General features: G+C 38.0%; 2 protein-coding genes across 3 annotated transcripts in view; both read right to left on the bottom strand.

The window, feature by feature from the left end:
• Positions 1-15993, bottom strand: part of LOC117322298 (protein TANC2-like) — a 52261-nt gene that overhangs the window by 30094 nt on the left and 6174 nt on the right. The window lies entirely within an intron of this gene.
• LOC117322299 lies at positions 1289-6381 on the bottom strand. Its single transcript, XM_033877130.1, has 2 exons — positions 5667-6381; positions 1289-2627 (listed from the first exon to the last, which is right to left on the bottom strand). Exon 2 carries the CDS (start codon positions 2616-2618, stop codon positions 1410-1412), a length of 1209 nt encoding a protein of 402 aa, XP_033733021.1. The 5' UTR covers positions 2619-2627; positions 5667-6381; the 3' UTR covers positions 1289-1409.

The raw sequence follows: 15993 nt of genomic DNA, 5'->3' as shown, positions 1-15993 counted from the left end.
CCCAAAAAGCCCCCAGAAAAAGCCCTGGATAGTCATGATCAAGAAAATCAAAATGGACGATAGCAAGTGTTAAAACATACAGGAGGAAAGAACTGTGATAAAAAAAGCATCCAAAAATCATCATCCAAGCACCATTTGTTACGGAATGGTATGTGCCTTTGAAGCGTCATATCATTGATCTTATCACTTAATCCTGACCCTGAGGCAAACACTGAAGCTAGCGCCAAGGGTAATTCAATATCTCTTCCACAGACTAGATGAAAAAACATTATGTTATGTGGTTGTATAGTGGGAATCAGGAATTTAGAGACTTAGCCCCTAAAATTCCTCCATTTGATCCCCCACTCCTCCAACCCCTGGGGTCAAACCAACGTCATTTATACAAAGTATGACCCCCTTGGCCTGTTAAGGTTTCAACCAGTACAAACAGGTTAGATTTATATTCAGACCATTTGACCTTGCAAGTTTTTAAGCACTGAACTGTCTTCTATGGTAATTATACTCGTTATAAACGACAGAGCCTTGCAGGCATACAGCATAGTGCATGCCAGCACAATATGTCAAAATTCACATTCCCTGTAGCTATTGCCATCTTATGTGGATTCTAATTAAATTAAACTACAGTAAATTATAGCCTTTTTGACGGTAAACAGTCGCTGTACGGTACCCATGACTACAATTATGACATCATAACGGGAACGTTTTGATGTCATTTACAGTCCTATGAATCACACCTTTTTTCTAGTTAGTTAACATCGTGGCCTTGACATACAAAAGTAAACAGATACATACCACACTCCTCCCTGTTGTTCCTTGTGTCGTCAAGGTAACGATTTTGTGACTGTGGAGCTAAATCCAGGGGTATATCGGCGAGAGACGAGACACTGTAACTCCACAGACGATTGATAGCTGCCTGTTGCATCACAGACGTCGTGCCCATTGTTGGTGCACATGACTGACGTTCTCGTAACACTGACCAACTGTTACTACGGGAATGTGATGATAAAACACAATCAGAATTCCTTGGCGAAGTTGATGAAGAAGAATCCTGGCTACTTCCATTTTGTATAAAGCTTCTTGGAGACAGAGAAACACTTAAGCTCCGTTCACGTGTTCCCATATGGTTATCGTCGTTTAAATCTTCATCCTTTCGAGATCTCAATGTCAAACTTTCATAGGATCCCCAATGTTCACGGCTTGCAGCTCTGTTTCCAAGAATCTTATACTCGTCAATGTTTGGCAGTGCTCGCTTGGAGTTTGGAGTCTTTGATGGTGATGATTTATTGCTATATTTTTCTGGTGACCCTTGACCTGGACTTGTGTCTTTAATGGGACTATAACTACGGGGACTAGAATTCCTGTTCTGGGCAACACCTGGGGATTGAGATCTTGGTGTAAACTGCCCAATCTCAGGGTGACGAGGCTCTATTTGATGGCGACCGGTAACCAGGGGATATAGACCTGTTGCTAGGGGAACCAGATCTGTCCGCCGGCGACACAGCCCTGCTGCCGGGAGACAGGGAACGTTCACTCTGAGATGGCGACACTGATCGTAAATCGGGAGGGGTTGAATAAATCATCTCACCCTCATCTTTGAGGGCACGGAATACCAACATCCTCCTGGCATGCATGACTTCCTCCGGAGACCTTTTCTGGTCATCGAGGGTTTCATACCTTCTCTGACTGATTTCAACTTCCAGGGACCGACGTTTACGGTCGTCGACCTCAAGTGACCTACGCTTCAAGTCTCTTTCTTTTCTTTTTTCTGAATGAATCTGGTGTGAAGTTCTTCTCATTTGTACACTAGTTCCCATAGCCACTGACCTTGGAGTGACACCTTTCGGTTTAACAAGGTCAACAGCTGGGGCAGAGCTGGTGCGAGGACGGAAATACTCATTACTGAGATCCATGGGTAATGGGGCGATGCGTTGTCGTACAGAAATTTGAGCATACTCAACATCATTCTTGACCTTGTTATTTGTCCAGTTGAGATCGAGGTCAAGGTCATTGTCTAAGGTCAGACTGTTCATTGACTGTGACTTTATGGACATTTTGGACAGACTTGCTTGCGAGAGCGAGAGATCACGATTCATGATAGCCAGAGCACGTCGCTTGGAGATATCCTCCAGCTTTTCCTCGTATAGGGTATGAGACACATTACGCATGTTTCGCGCAGAAAGCCGCGGTGATTCCGTGCTATCTTTACGCGTGAGTGACCTGCGTATTGTATCACGACCCAACGTGTCTCGTTCCTTATTGTCTATATAAGTGATTGATCCTGCACTATGACTAGTAGGAAAATGGCGCGCACGAGACGGTGCCGATGAAGATAAAATCTTTGATTCCGATTCCGATGTTTTCAATTTTCCGTTACGTATACTGACTGGCTGACCTGCTTCCTGTCCTCCATCTTTTGAAGACTTCCTATTGGAATTCTGCCCTGATTTGTTGGACCTGAAGCTGCCTCTCTTTGGTCGGGACTCTGAGAAAGAAGAGCTTCTCTCCCTTGGGGGAGATTTGTGCCGGAATCTTGAAGTGATGCCATTGAAAGACCGGCTCCTAGCACGTGTCTCCCCGTATTGCTCTGCATCTTTCCGGGATGAAGATTTGTTGCCCATTGCCAGGCTCTGAAACGTTATCAAGATGATGGATTTATATGATTCCAAACACACACGCATTCTTTTATCTTATATGGTAACAATAAACAAGAGATCCTATATGGATCTTGGAACCCATTATTAAGATCTATTATTTCTATGGAATTATGTGATATCATGCACAACAACAACAGATACTTTATGAGTTAACATTAACACATATATTCTAATGTGTAACACTTTACACAGACATTCTAATGTATAACACCTTACTTACACAAATTCTAATGTGTAACACCTTACTTACACACATTCTAATGTGTAACACCTTACTTACACACATTCTAATGTGTAACACCTTACTTACACACATTCTAATGTGTAACTTACACACATTATAATGTATAACACCTTACACACACATTCTAATGTGTAACACCTTACTTACACACATTCTAATGTGTAACACCTTACTTACACACATTCTAATGTGTAACACCTTACTTACACACATTCTAATGTGTAACACCTTACTTACACACATTCTAATGTGTAACACCTTACTTACACACATTCTAATGTGTAACACCTTACTTACACACATTCTAATGTGTAACACCTACTTACACACATTCTAATGTGTAACACCTTACTTACACACATTCTAATGTGTAACACCTTACTTACACACATTCTAATGTGTAACACCTTACTTACACACATTCTAATGTGTAACACCTTACTTACACACATTCTAATGTGTAACACCTTACTTACACACATTCTAATGTGTAACACCTTACTTACACACATTCTAATGTGTAACACCTTACTTACACACATTCTAATGTGTAACACCTTACTTACACACATTCTAATGTGTAACACCTTACTTACACACATTCTAATGTGTAACACCTTACTTACACACATTCTAATGTGTAACACCTTACTTACACACATTCTAATGTGTAACACCTTACTTACACACATTCTAATGTGTAACACCTTACTTACACACATTCTAATGTGTAACACCTTACTTACACACATTCTAATGTGTAACACCTTACTTACACACATTCTAATGTGTAACACCTTACTTACACACATTCTAATGTGTAACACCTTACTTACACACATTCTAATGTGTAACACCTTACTTACACACATTCTAATGTGTAACACCTTACTTACACACATTCTAATGTGTAACACCTTACTTACACACATTCTAATGTGTAACACCTTACTTACACACATTCTAATGTGTAACACCTTACTTACACACATTCTAATGTATAACACCTTACTTACACACATTCTAATGTGTAACACCTTACTAACACACATTCTAATGTGTAACACCTTACTTACACACATTCTAATGTGTAACACCTTACTTACACACATTCTAATGTGTAACACCTTACTTACACACATTCTAATGTGTAACATCTTATACACACATTCTAATGTGTAACACCTTACTTACACACATTCTAATGTGTAACACCTTACTTACACACATTCTAATGTGTAACACCTTACACACATTCTAATGTGTAACACCTTACTTACACACATTCTAATGTGTAACACCTTACTTACACACATTCTAATGTGTAACACCTTACTTACACACATTCTAATGTGTAACACCTTACTTACACACATTCTAATGTGTAACACCTTACTTACACACATTCTAATGTGTAACACCTTACTTACACACATTCTAATGTGTAACACCTTACTTACACACATTCTAATGTGTAACACCTTACTTACACACATTCTAATGTGTAACACCTTACTTACACACATTCTAATGTGTAACACCTGACTTACACACATTATAATGTGTAACACCTGACTTACACACATTCTAATGTGTAACACCTTACTTACACACATTCTAATGTGTAACACCTTACTTACACACATTCTAATGTGTAACACCTTACTTACACACATTCTAATGTATAACACCTTACTTACACACATTCTAATGTGTAACACCTGACTTACACACATTATAATGTGTAACACCTGACTTACACACATTCTAATGTGTAACACCTTACTTACACACATTCTAATGTGTAACACCTTACTTACACACATTCTAATGTGTAACATCTTACTTACACACATTCTAATGTGTAACATCTTACTTACATTATAATGTGTAACATCGTACTTACACACAATCTTTACAACCACACCATTTTTCATAATGCTGAACTCTGAGTACATTCTAACATTCTTAAGGAAACAGAAAGGGGGGGGGGGGGGGAGGGGGGGACGGGGCGGCGAGGGGTGTTAATGTCAGGTGTCAGGGTTGGGATGGTCAGGTATTAGTACAGTGGGATGAAATGTTACAAGGTTTGGGAGAGTCTACAGGAGGAAGCCCCCAAGATAAGGAAGGTTGTTTGGTAAAGACCAAACGATTGTTCTAATCTACCATAGCATTGACCTATAGCATATACAGTAACATTCCGGTGTTCCATAACTACTTTCTCTTATAAGTTCTTTTTAAGATATCAAAAGTCTATATCTGCTTAAATTAAATACCCCCTCTGGAAAATTATGAGCAAACAAAAAAAAAAGTCCAAATAGCTTTGCCCTGAGTCATCTGTTTTAATCATCTTATGTATAAGTCCACTACAATTTGAAGACTTTGATCATATTTTGAACTTAAGTTTGATTGAAAGTGATGGAATAGTTTTTTACAGGTGAACCAATGAAAATATTTAACACAAGAAAGTGTCAGCCTATTGAACTCGGACAATAAAACACAGTATTATCGCTATCTGAACATACACAATACACATATACACCTATGTTGGCCCTAGACATTGTAACTACACATATATATATATATATACACCTCAGGCCCTCGGACATAGCATATTAACTCTCTATAAATTATTTTCATACAAATATTTAAATATCAATAAATACTAAGCCTGTTCAAATACAGAACCCACAGAATTTGAGGACAGCTAAACATCATCCAAAATAAACTCGAGGCACACTTTAAGATGTGATGGTGTGTATATTTACCTGTGATGTGATATGTAAATATCAACACTTTCCATCCAATAAATTCACAGGTAACACAACACTAGGTCCTGAAAACCTGCACGATTATGTCACTTATGAACACATAACTTTGTCCATATCGCATGTCCAGTGTTGATCCTCGAGTGCAGCGTGTTACGCTCGCCGTGGACTATACCCACAAGGCCATATGCTCACTCACACCTGTACAGCGTCGTCTACCTGGCCAGGTATTGTTTACCTGTGTCACATGGTACCGACCTCGTCTACGGGATAGTAGATCAATACATGTGTCGTGTATAATCCCTATACCAGGTGAACCACACAGGTACATCTAAATGTGCAGGTAATTTTCTACCTGTGTTTACCTGGACATACGGGTTACAACTATAATCTGCTATATGGCTTATAAACGTATATATATATATAGCAACTTTGGTAATACCAAGATCTGTACTGACTGGCAGCTTTATTGTACATAAATCAATTGGGGTTATGCGTTACATTCTTAACCCCTATATACATTAAGATCTATTCAAATACCATGCAGGTATCTAGCAAAACTTTGTACTTGAGGTACAACGACTACAGAGTACTTCTGAATTTGCTCACAAAATTTGTAGAGGTTTTAAGCATTAGACCACTATATAAAGCCTACAAAGATTGAAAGAAATATTTGCTGTGAAATAATAGCCAAATGCACAGTCAGACAAATTCTCTTGTCAAGAATTTCAACAAATGGGCATGACCTCTGTAAAATGGGTGAAAATAGAAAGTAATGGGGGCATAACTAACTTTATCTGATTTGTCATATTATTCCACAAACCTTGAAAAATATTTGTTATAAACAAAGGAATAATACATAAAGCTGGACAACATATTTATCTACAGATAAAAAATGTTATTTTATTTATAGTAACAGCGACCTCCTTTTTAACCAAAATAAAAAAAAAAGATCAAAATATAAAAATATTTGCAGGAGGTGATAGTTGTGGGTGTGAAATATTTCACAAAAAAAAAAAAATAGTAAAAATTTACATATACATTAAACTGTAAACCAAGGAAAAAATATTTAACTTAAAAGCCCTTCTTCCCAGCTTTCCCAAGGTTACTCCGAGTTAATTATAATATCTCAGGTTGTACTGTGATGGTCACTCTGACTTCCCACTAACACAAACCAGCTGCTGTTCACTGGCAGATTCGGATGTAGATTTATTTATCAAGTTAATATAAATCTCACTGATGTGTTTATGTACACTACCTGGGTCAGCATTAAATATAGGTATGGGAGAGATTCCATCCAGCAGAGTGGTGGTACTGACTGTACCAGTGATTTGTAGATATAAACACCGGTCATCTGGTCAATATGGCCCACATGAACTGGCACCAGAGAGCACCTGCTACATGTAGCACCATCGGCCTCCCCAGGACCCCCTCCTCAAGAACCCCCCTCCCCAGGAACCCCCCTCCCCTCTACACCCCCACTCAACTAGTCTAGTATCACAGAACAGGTGCCTGTGTAAAAAGGTGCCTTAGAAAATCAAGCACTTGCAGCCTCCCCAGGACCCCCTTCTCAGGAACCCCCCCACCCACTCCCCTCTACACCCCCACTCAACTAGTCTAGTATCACACAACAGGTGCCTGTGTAAAAAGGTGCCTTAGAAAATCTGTTACAACTACTGTTCACTGAAACCAAAATTAATTTTTTTGACTAATTATCTCCACACATAGGAGATCTCTCCTGCTATGTCAATTTTGTGCCGATCAGTCTAAATTAAAAGCCTGAGGAAACACAGATCTAATATGTCCGTTTCCAGCCAATGTTTGTATTAGATGTTTACATGGCCAGAGGTGGGCTCAGAATTAAATGCTGTTACGAAGATCTATAATTCAAAACATTCTGTGACTTTGTGGCTGACAATAGGTATGGAGTCATTATAGCCCATCCCAAATCTGTATTAAGTCTTCCATGACCACAAACTTCCTTACAGCGTATCATAATCAAAACTGAATCCCACAGCACCTCCATACAAACATTTCCTCTCAAACACAAAGATACCATTAAAATCCTTTTTCACAACAAACCAGTGTCATTATAATCATTCCCATACAAACTATGTATAAATTACAAATTATCACATGCTTGACATTCCACTACACAGTAAAGTTACAAAGATTGCAACATTTAAAGTTAAATAACATATGTAAACATACGTAATGTATAATTTAAAGATTAGATATAACACATTAAAGTAAACCACTGGATTTAAAATGTACCAATATGTTATATACATGTATATCATTATTTGGTGTAACTTTAGAAAACAATCTTTTAACTCTCTCATCAGTATTGTACTAACACTTGGCTTTTCACACCCATAGCCCCCATCACTTAACATATAAAACAAAAATCCCCACCCCACACCTCTAAACCCTAAAACAATCCTCATCATTATTTTTAATTCCTAAAGAAATCCCCATCCCCACCCTCACCTCTAATTCCTATACCAGCCACCACCCTTATCTCTGACTCCCGCAGTAGGCACCTCCCCCCCCCCCCCCCTCCTCCTCCTCCAACCATCACCCTCATCTTGACCCCCCCCCCCTCTTGCCATCCACCATCATCTCTGGCCCACACACTAATCATTATCCAACCCCCACACCAACTACCACCGTCATCTCTGACCCCCACACCAACTATCACCGTCATCTCTGACCCCCACACCAACTACCACCGTCATCTCTGACCCCCACACCAACTACCACCGTCATCTCTGACCCCCACACCAACTACCACCATCATCTCTGACCCCCACACCAACTATCACCGTCATCTCTGACCCCCACACCAACTACCACCCGTCATCTCTGACCCCCACACCAACTCCCACCGTCATCTCTGACCCCCACACCAACTACCCACCGTCATCTCTGACCCCCACACCAACTACCACCGTCATCTCTGACCCCCACACTACCCAACACCTCATCTACGACCTTCACAACCACAACCTTCAACTTCGACACTACACAAACCACCACCCTCATTTCTAGCCCCGACACCAACCACCACCCTAATCACTAGCCTACACACCAACCACTACTCTCATCTCCGACCCCCACACCAACCACTACCTTCATCTCCGACCCCCACACCAACCACTACCCTCATCTCCGACCCCCACACCAACCACTACCCTCATCTCCGACCCCCACACCAACCACTACCCTCATCTCCGACCCCCACACCAACCACTACTCTCATCTCCGACCCCCACACCAACCACTACCCTCATCTCCAACCCCCAACTCTCACTCCACCAACATCAATCACCATCCTCCCCTTTAACTCCCATCTCCAACCTCACTTCTACCCCTCCCCTCTGCCACACCAACCACCATCCTCTTAACCCCCCCCCCCTCCCAATACCCCCCCTCCCAATACCCACATCAGTCACCATCCTCTCTTTATACTCCCACCCCCACACCCCACCACCATCCTAATATATATCCCTCACATCAATCACCTTCCATCTCCAACACACACCCCCATTCCCATCCAACATGTCATGTCACTTTTGTAATAAATCTCGACTCCCTGTTGGATTAATTCAAACACAATACTGTACCTGTTAGTGTTACAAGTGTTTACATCTTTAACTCCAGCATGAAACTTCTGACAGAGTTTTCCTCCACAGGTTCCAGGTCACACACTTGCCATGATAACAGTGCACTACTCCACATCCAAGTTTATAATCCACAACATTTGGGACCCAAGACTTAGCCGGTCCTATAAGAAACCTACACCCAGTACTGTGTCTGGGGAGTGACTGTTCCCTAAAAATCGGCTACCAAGTAGACTATTCAATTCAAGTAGTGTCTTCCTAATTGCCCAATCAGATTTCACCTCCTCCAAAATTTGAAATAACTGGAGCATGACTTACAAAAAACATAAAGCAGGTCCCTATAGCGACCAGATGTGTGCTCCCAGCCTCCGCAGCACTGGGAGATGAAAACCCAAGATAGTGACAGCCTAACATTCAATAGTCTCACACACACTGGCAAACATTCTTTGTAAAATGTTTCAAATATTAAAAATAAACAGATCCTGATGAAGGTGTTAAGTACGTTTATCTAGTTTAAGTGCTGTCAATCAAAGTTGTGATAACACTCAGAGATGCTATAAATGAGCGAGAGAAGGGATAAAGGAGTTAAGGGAGAGGTAATAATAACTATATGTACATTTATTTGAGGATGACATTCCTGAACAGTAGCATCACTTACTACCAGTAAATATGTCCTTTAGTTAAAGAAGGTAAATTTAAAACTGTATAATTCAAGCTTAATTTCATCTTATTTTTAATTGAAATGATACTGTTGATTTAAAAATACAATGGTTCATTAAAATGTTTCAAACTTAAGAAAATGTCTTTATATACAACAACTTATTTGCTGTTCTGCTTTATTTTACTAAATTTGATACATAATACAACTATTCTGATAAATCCGGTTTCTCCATCCTGAACAAGCAATCATGTATAATTTTACTATATTTTGGCTACAGTTAAATGTGGATTTTAATCAGAAGGCTGAAGATTAAATATAGTAAGTAGCCATATTTCTTAATGTAGACAAAATCTGGCCATAGCTGGGCTGCTGATAACCCAGAAGAACCCATTAATGACTCTCTCATATCAAAAACTATTTTAGGTATAATAAATAAGTTTCCAGAAGATAGGGTCAATGTATTCCAATTATCTCCCTTTATCCCTCACTCACTCTAATGAAATGGGACCATCAGAGACAATGAATTGTAATAGTGCCAAAATAATTGGATTATTTTCTGGTTTGAACACCATTTGTATAATTTCTTTCAGATTATTACTACAACTTTAAGACTTAAATTGGAAAGTTACAACATAGTTTAACAATGTATATATTGTGTAATGGTAAAAACATTTGTAAACACTAAACAAAGCCTTTGGTTAATTAATGTTTATTTATTCATCTTCAACAAACAATGATAAACATCAGCTGTCTGAGAAACAGGTAGAAATACCCAGAACATCAAACAGTTAATACTGCTGTGCTGTTAAAACTTGAAAAAAACATTCAAAATATCATTGTCAAAATTAACACCAAGATCCATTGCAAATAACAATAACTGGATTCTAGCAATACCAGTGTAGCAGAATTGGACTGGGCTGATCCGCAGTGGCCAAGTAGCTTGATTGGTTTGATTGGTGAGAATTTTGGGGTTAGAGTGTCCATTTAGAGTTGTGGGGTTAGACCGTCCATTTAGAGTTGTGGGGTTAGAGCGTCCATTTAGAGTTGTGGGGTTAGAGCGTCCATTTAGAGTTGTGGGGTTAGAGCGTCCATTTAGAGTTGTGGGGTTAGAGCGTCCATTTAGAGTTGTGGGGTTAGAGGGTCCATTTAGAGTTGTGGGGTAGGAGTGTCCATTTAGAGTTGTGGGGTTAGAGGGTCCATTTAGAGTTGTGGGGTAGGAGTGTCCATTTAGAGTTGTGGGGTAGGAGTGTCCATTTAGAGTTGTGGGGTTAGAGCGTCCATTTAGAGTTGTGGGGTTTGAGCATCCATTTAGAGTTGTGGGGTTCTAGCGTCCATTTTGAGTTGTGGGGTTAGAGGGTCCATTTAGAGTTGTGGGGTTCTAGCGTCCATTTAGAGTTGTGGGATTCTAGCGTCCATTTTGAGTTGTGGGGTTAGAGCGTCCATTTAGAATTTGAGCCCCAGTCTTGTTGGTCTTTCCTCTTCTATTACATTCAGTGCCCAAATAAATAATTACGAATAGAATGTAGTATCGTATCTGTGCAAATATGGGTCAAAGATTATGTCGAAGGAGGGAGGAGTATAGCAAACTGGACTGGGCTGAATGCCGATCGCCAGGTGAACTTAGCTCAGTTGTTTAGAGCGTCTGTTGAAGTTCTTCAGAAGACCTCGATTTAAGCTCCAGCTCTAAACGCAATATACCGAAAGATGGTGATATAGAGTCCAGTGTGTGTCTTCAGATTCGAAAACTTTGTGAAATGAAGGAGAAATGTAGCAGAACATGGACTGGGCTGATCGCGGTTGGCCAGGTAGATCAAGTGGTTGAGCATCCGTCTAAAGTTAAGAGGTCCTGGGTTTGAGTCCCAGTTTGGGTGTTGAATCTCCTTTCCTATTACACAAGTATCATTATTGGCAGTAGCCACTGTGAATGTCCAAATGAAAATTGTGTACTGTGCATTAATTATAGCATTCAAATTTAGCATGACAACAGCACATCACTATAACAGAATCGTGTTCTGCAAAAAGTCAGCTAAACGACTCAAACATATCTAATAGAATTTTGAAGAGATGTCTCTTCATGCCGTCAGTACTCAGTAAACAGCATCTATAATTTTTAAATAATTTAAAACTGTCGTAAATTTTTTGCTCGAAATATTATCTAAACTATGAGCATTCTTATTCATTCAAAGTTAACCATCTGAAACCGCCTACGCTTGCATAGGCTTAAACCATCCGCGACTTCAGATTTTAAGTCCAGGTAGATTTCTACCAGGTAATTAGTGACACATCCGGAAAATCAACCACCTGATAATGTCAATTTTTGGGTGATGTCACATGACGAAATTTGTGTTACAGGATTAAAGGGGAAATGAAATTGACATACAATCGATGTAAATTCTGGAAAAAAAACAACAACAAAAAAACAAACAAAAAACTCTCATGTACAGTTAAATAAATAAAAACAGATTATATCCAGTCTGTAAAAACTTTATTTCCTTTTTATTTTTGGTTTTGTTTTTTCGTTACAATCACGACATAAAAGTGCATTTTCAGTAAAGCAGAAATTGCAGAAGTACATCACAAGTTTTTTCTGCATCACAAATGCTGTTGAAATTGAACATTTCTATTGGTAGTTTTACGTTGAAATTGACAGACAATTGTTGACATCAGCAGCATTTTTCAGAAGATGTATCAAATTGACATCATGGTGATCATGATAGCCGACATATAATTAATAGCCAGTTAGTGACATTTACCTGTTAAATTTTCTAACACATGTCCACAATACGATACAGTACAGTGAATTTTATATAATTCTTATTTGCATTTTCATGCTTGTTATAATTTCTCCTCGAAACGTGAGTCAAATCTGACTTCCACTTTGTTTACATTTTGGTCATGTTCGGTGTATCATGAATAGAAATGCGCTGGGTTTTTTTTCAGTTGATATTGTGGAACTGCTCGACAAATGTTGATATCATAATGAGCCAATGATAGGATTGACAAGTAACAGTCGGCGGCCATAATGTAACGTACAACACTGTAATACAGTGATCAGGCAAAGATGATTATCATGTGATGATATTTTTGGGCCGCATTTAAACCTTATCTAGTATATTTCAAATGTGTCTGTATCGGCCATATTACTTTACAAAATTATGCATGTGTACAGACATGAAAATTACAATTCAAGTCTGATTCTTTTTTTAAAACACAAATAAAAATCGACACTTCCATGAGAAAGTTCAGGACTACAGAGACCACAACAGTTGGATATTATGTAATCTAGAGGGGTGGAAACCATGATGTTAAATGTATGTTGGTCCGCGACACTTGTTTTTTAAATTGTACACCACTAAATTTTCTCTCACATCAAACATTCCGGAACATTCCTGCATATAGTTAATCTTCCATTTATAAACAAAAAAACATTTCTACAAATGCCTTTTCCTTATGCATAGTTGTCAAATGATACATGAATTTAGCCCAACAGGGCATATGTTTGCCAACCCATATATGGCTTACCAAATTTATCCTAATATAGCCCCCTCTATGTGTGGAATATTTTAACTGGGACAGACCTTATTTGTGAACCATTTTTAGCTTATCTAATTACTTTTTTAATATTAATGATTCTGAAAAAATGAAGAAGAGGGCTTATTTTTGGACAGGGGCTTATTTGCGGATAACTACGGTACACATATTTTATATGGCAATACTCTTATGCTTAGTTATAAAGCCCTCACATACAAATTCATGTAAAGTAAGATTACGAACAAATTGTAATTCCAACGTCCTGTAAAATTTCCATTGTTGAATTTTAGTCAGGAGATTATGTGGTGGGCCCCTGTGTTCGTTTAAGGACAAATACGGTCGTACAAAATGTAGGATAGTTTTTGGTGTTTCCAAGGGACCCTGTGGCCATCAACGTTAGCTGACTTACCTATTGATAATACAGACACCGTAACTATCAAGAACTTACCTTTGAAGTTCAAACTTTTCTACTTCTTCTTTACTCCGTATTCTCACAAACATTTATGTACGCAATTAAGAAGTACACACACGGTTTTACTATTTTGTGTCAATTTGATGAATATTATAACATTTTAATATCTAAAAGCATTTTACAAAGATGTTAGTTCAGAGCTTGAAACAAACAAAAACAAAAAAAAACAAAAAAAAAACAAACAAAAATTCCCCTATAATAATAGAAGATAGGGTGCTTGTATGAGACTAGAAGTATCAGTGGTCACATGAATGTCTGGGTTTCTATACAAGATATAACTTACTGACATTTATATTGATAAATGAAAGGTTTTTACTTATATCTTATGACATGTGTATCAGGTTGATAATATAACTGGTATCAAAACTTTGTAAAAAAATCTTTGCAGATTGACATGTCACTTACATTTCAATAATTTTTTTTTTCATTCAGAAAACATCATCTTCAGCAAGTGAAATTGAAATCATGATGCCGTTTTTTCCCATCAATTCATCCATTGTTACAATATTCATTGTTCTCAAACATTGAATCATTGTCCAGATACAAAATACATTGGCTATGGGATTGATACATTGGTTGGTTTTAATATTGATACGGCATATGTGATCTAACAAGAAGTCCATGGGCCTTTAAGATCACCCGAGTTCGGATATATTTCATCACCCCAAGAGGTCTGTCAGGGCAAATACATGCATACCATCAAGCAACCATCCAAAACAGATAATTTTTACCAAGTTTGAATGATTTCTAATGGCAATTCAACAAATGATGCTCAGAAATGTGATTTTCCTATAATTTTCTATATAAACTATTGTAAAGTTTACTCCCTTCCCAGGGGCGAACTTGATTCCCCAGGGTCATGAAATTCTCAATTTTGGTAGCTAGCACCTGAGACCATTCCATCCATGAAGAAATTGGTTCTATCATATCTTGACCTTGAGAAGAAAATTTTTGAAATATCATTCAATTTGACCCATTCTGGCCATAGAAGATTACCATAAAATTTCATTGAAATTGAATGAACGGTTTCTGAGAACATGTCGAAAATGTAAATTGTTTACAAAAGGACAACAAACAAAAGGCAATTGCAATAGGTCACTTCAGACTTAATCTCATGTGAACTTATTAATGTGTCCTTAGAAACGACCTTGACATACAGTTTTTATTTATTGGTATTAAACAGACCTAAAATTGAAACTTCTAATCTTACATTATTCCAAAAACAATTAAGTTCATGTCCCATAGGGATCTTGGCACCCACCATTAAATTATCTTTATTGATTCTATATAAGACTGATCTTTTCTCTACTTTTCTCCTTTTCTCTTTATAATCTGATATAAGAAATATTTTCTGAGAAATAGAAATAATAAACCAAACGAAATAACAAACTGTCAAAATCCAAGATGGCTGCTTGTCAGCCATTCATTTTCAGAATCAGACTTCAAACTCTATGGGCACAAGATACCATGGGAAACCTATGTGTGAAGTTTGAGAAATATTCCTCTAGTATTTTTCAGGAAATAGCCATAACAAACTTCAATAATCAATATCCAAGATGGCCACCTGTCGGCCATTTTTTTTCCCAATCAGAGTAAAAATTAATTGCGTACAACAAGGGACCAGGAGGACCTACATGTAAATTAAAGCTTGAGAAATATCTCTCCAGTATTTCTCAAGAAATATTGATAACAAGAATTGTTTCTGATAATGGTGGGCTAAAAATCTCGCATTTTGAGCATTACCTTTGAATATTCCATGCACGACTGATAAAATTTTTAAGCATACTGAATGATAAAAAGTTAAATTAAAATTGCAATATTCATGCAACTTTGAAATAATTTTGAAATATTTTGTTTGAAAAGTGACTTGAGGGCAGTGTATAAGACCATCACATTCCTATCATATACATCAACAAATATCTACAAAGACAACATTATATATTACTAATATTTTCAAAGTGAAACTCTTTTTAAATTTTTTTTTGTTAAGATATATGGATGTAAATAGGAGAAAATGAGCAGCTGGGGGGTTTCAAGAAT

The sequence above is a fragment of the Pecten maximus genome, chromosome 2, assembly GCF_902652985.1.
Source record: "Pecten maximus chromosome 2, xPecMax1.1, whole genome shotgun sequence".
Classification (NCBI taxonomy): domain Eukaryota; kingdom Metazoa; phylum Mollusca; class Bivalvia; order Pectinida; family Pectinidae; genus Pecten; species Pecten maximus.
Note: the sequence above shows the minus strand (reverse complement) of the source record. Positions and strands in the feature narration are given on the sequence as shown.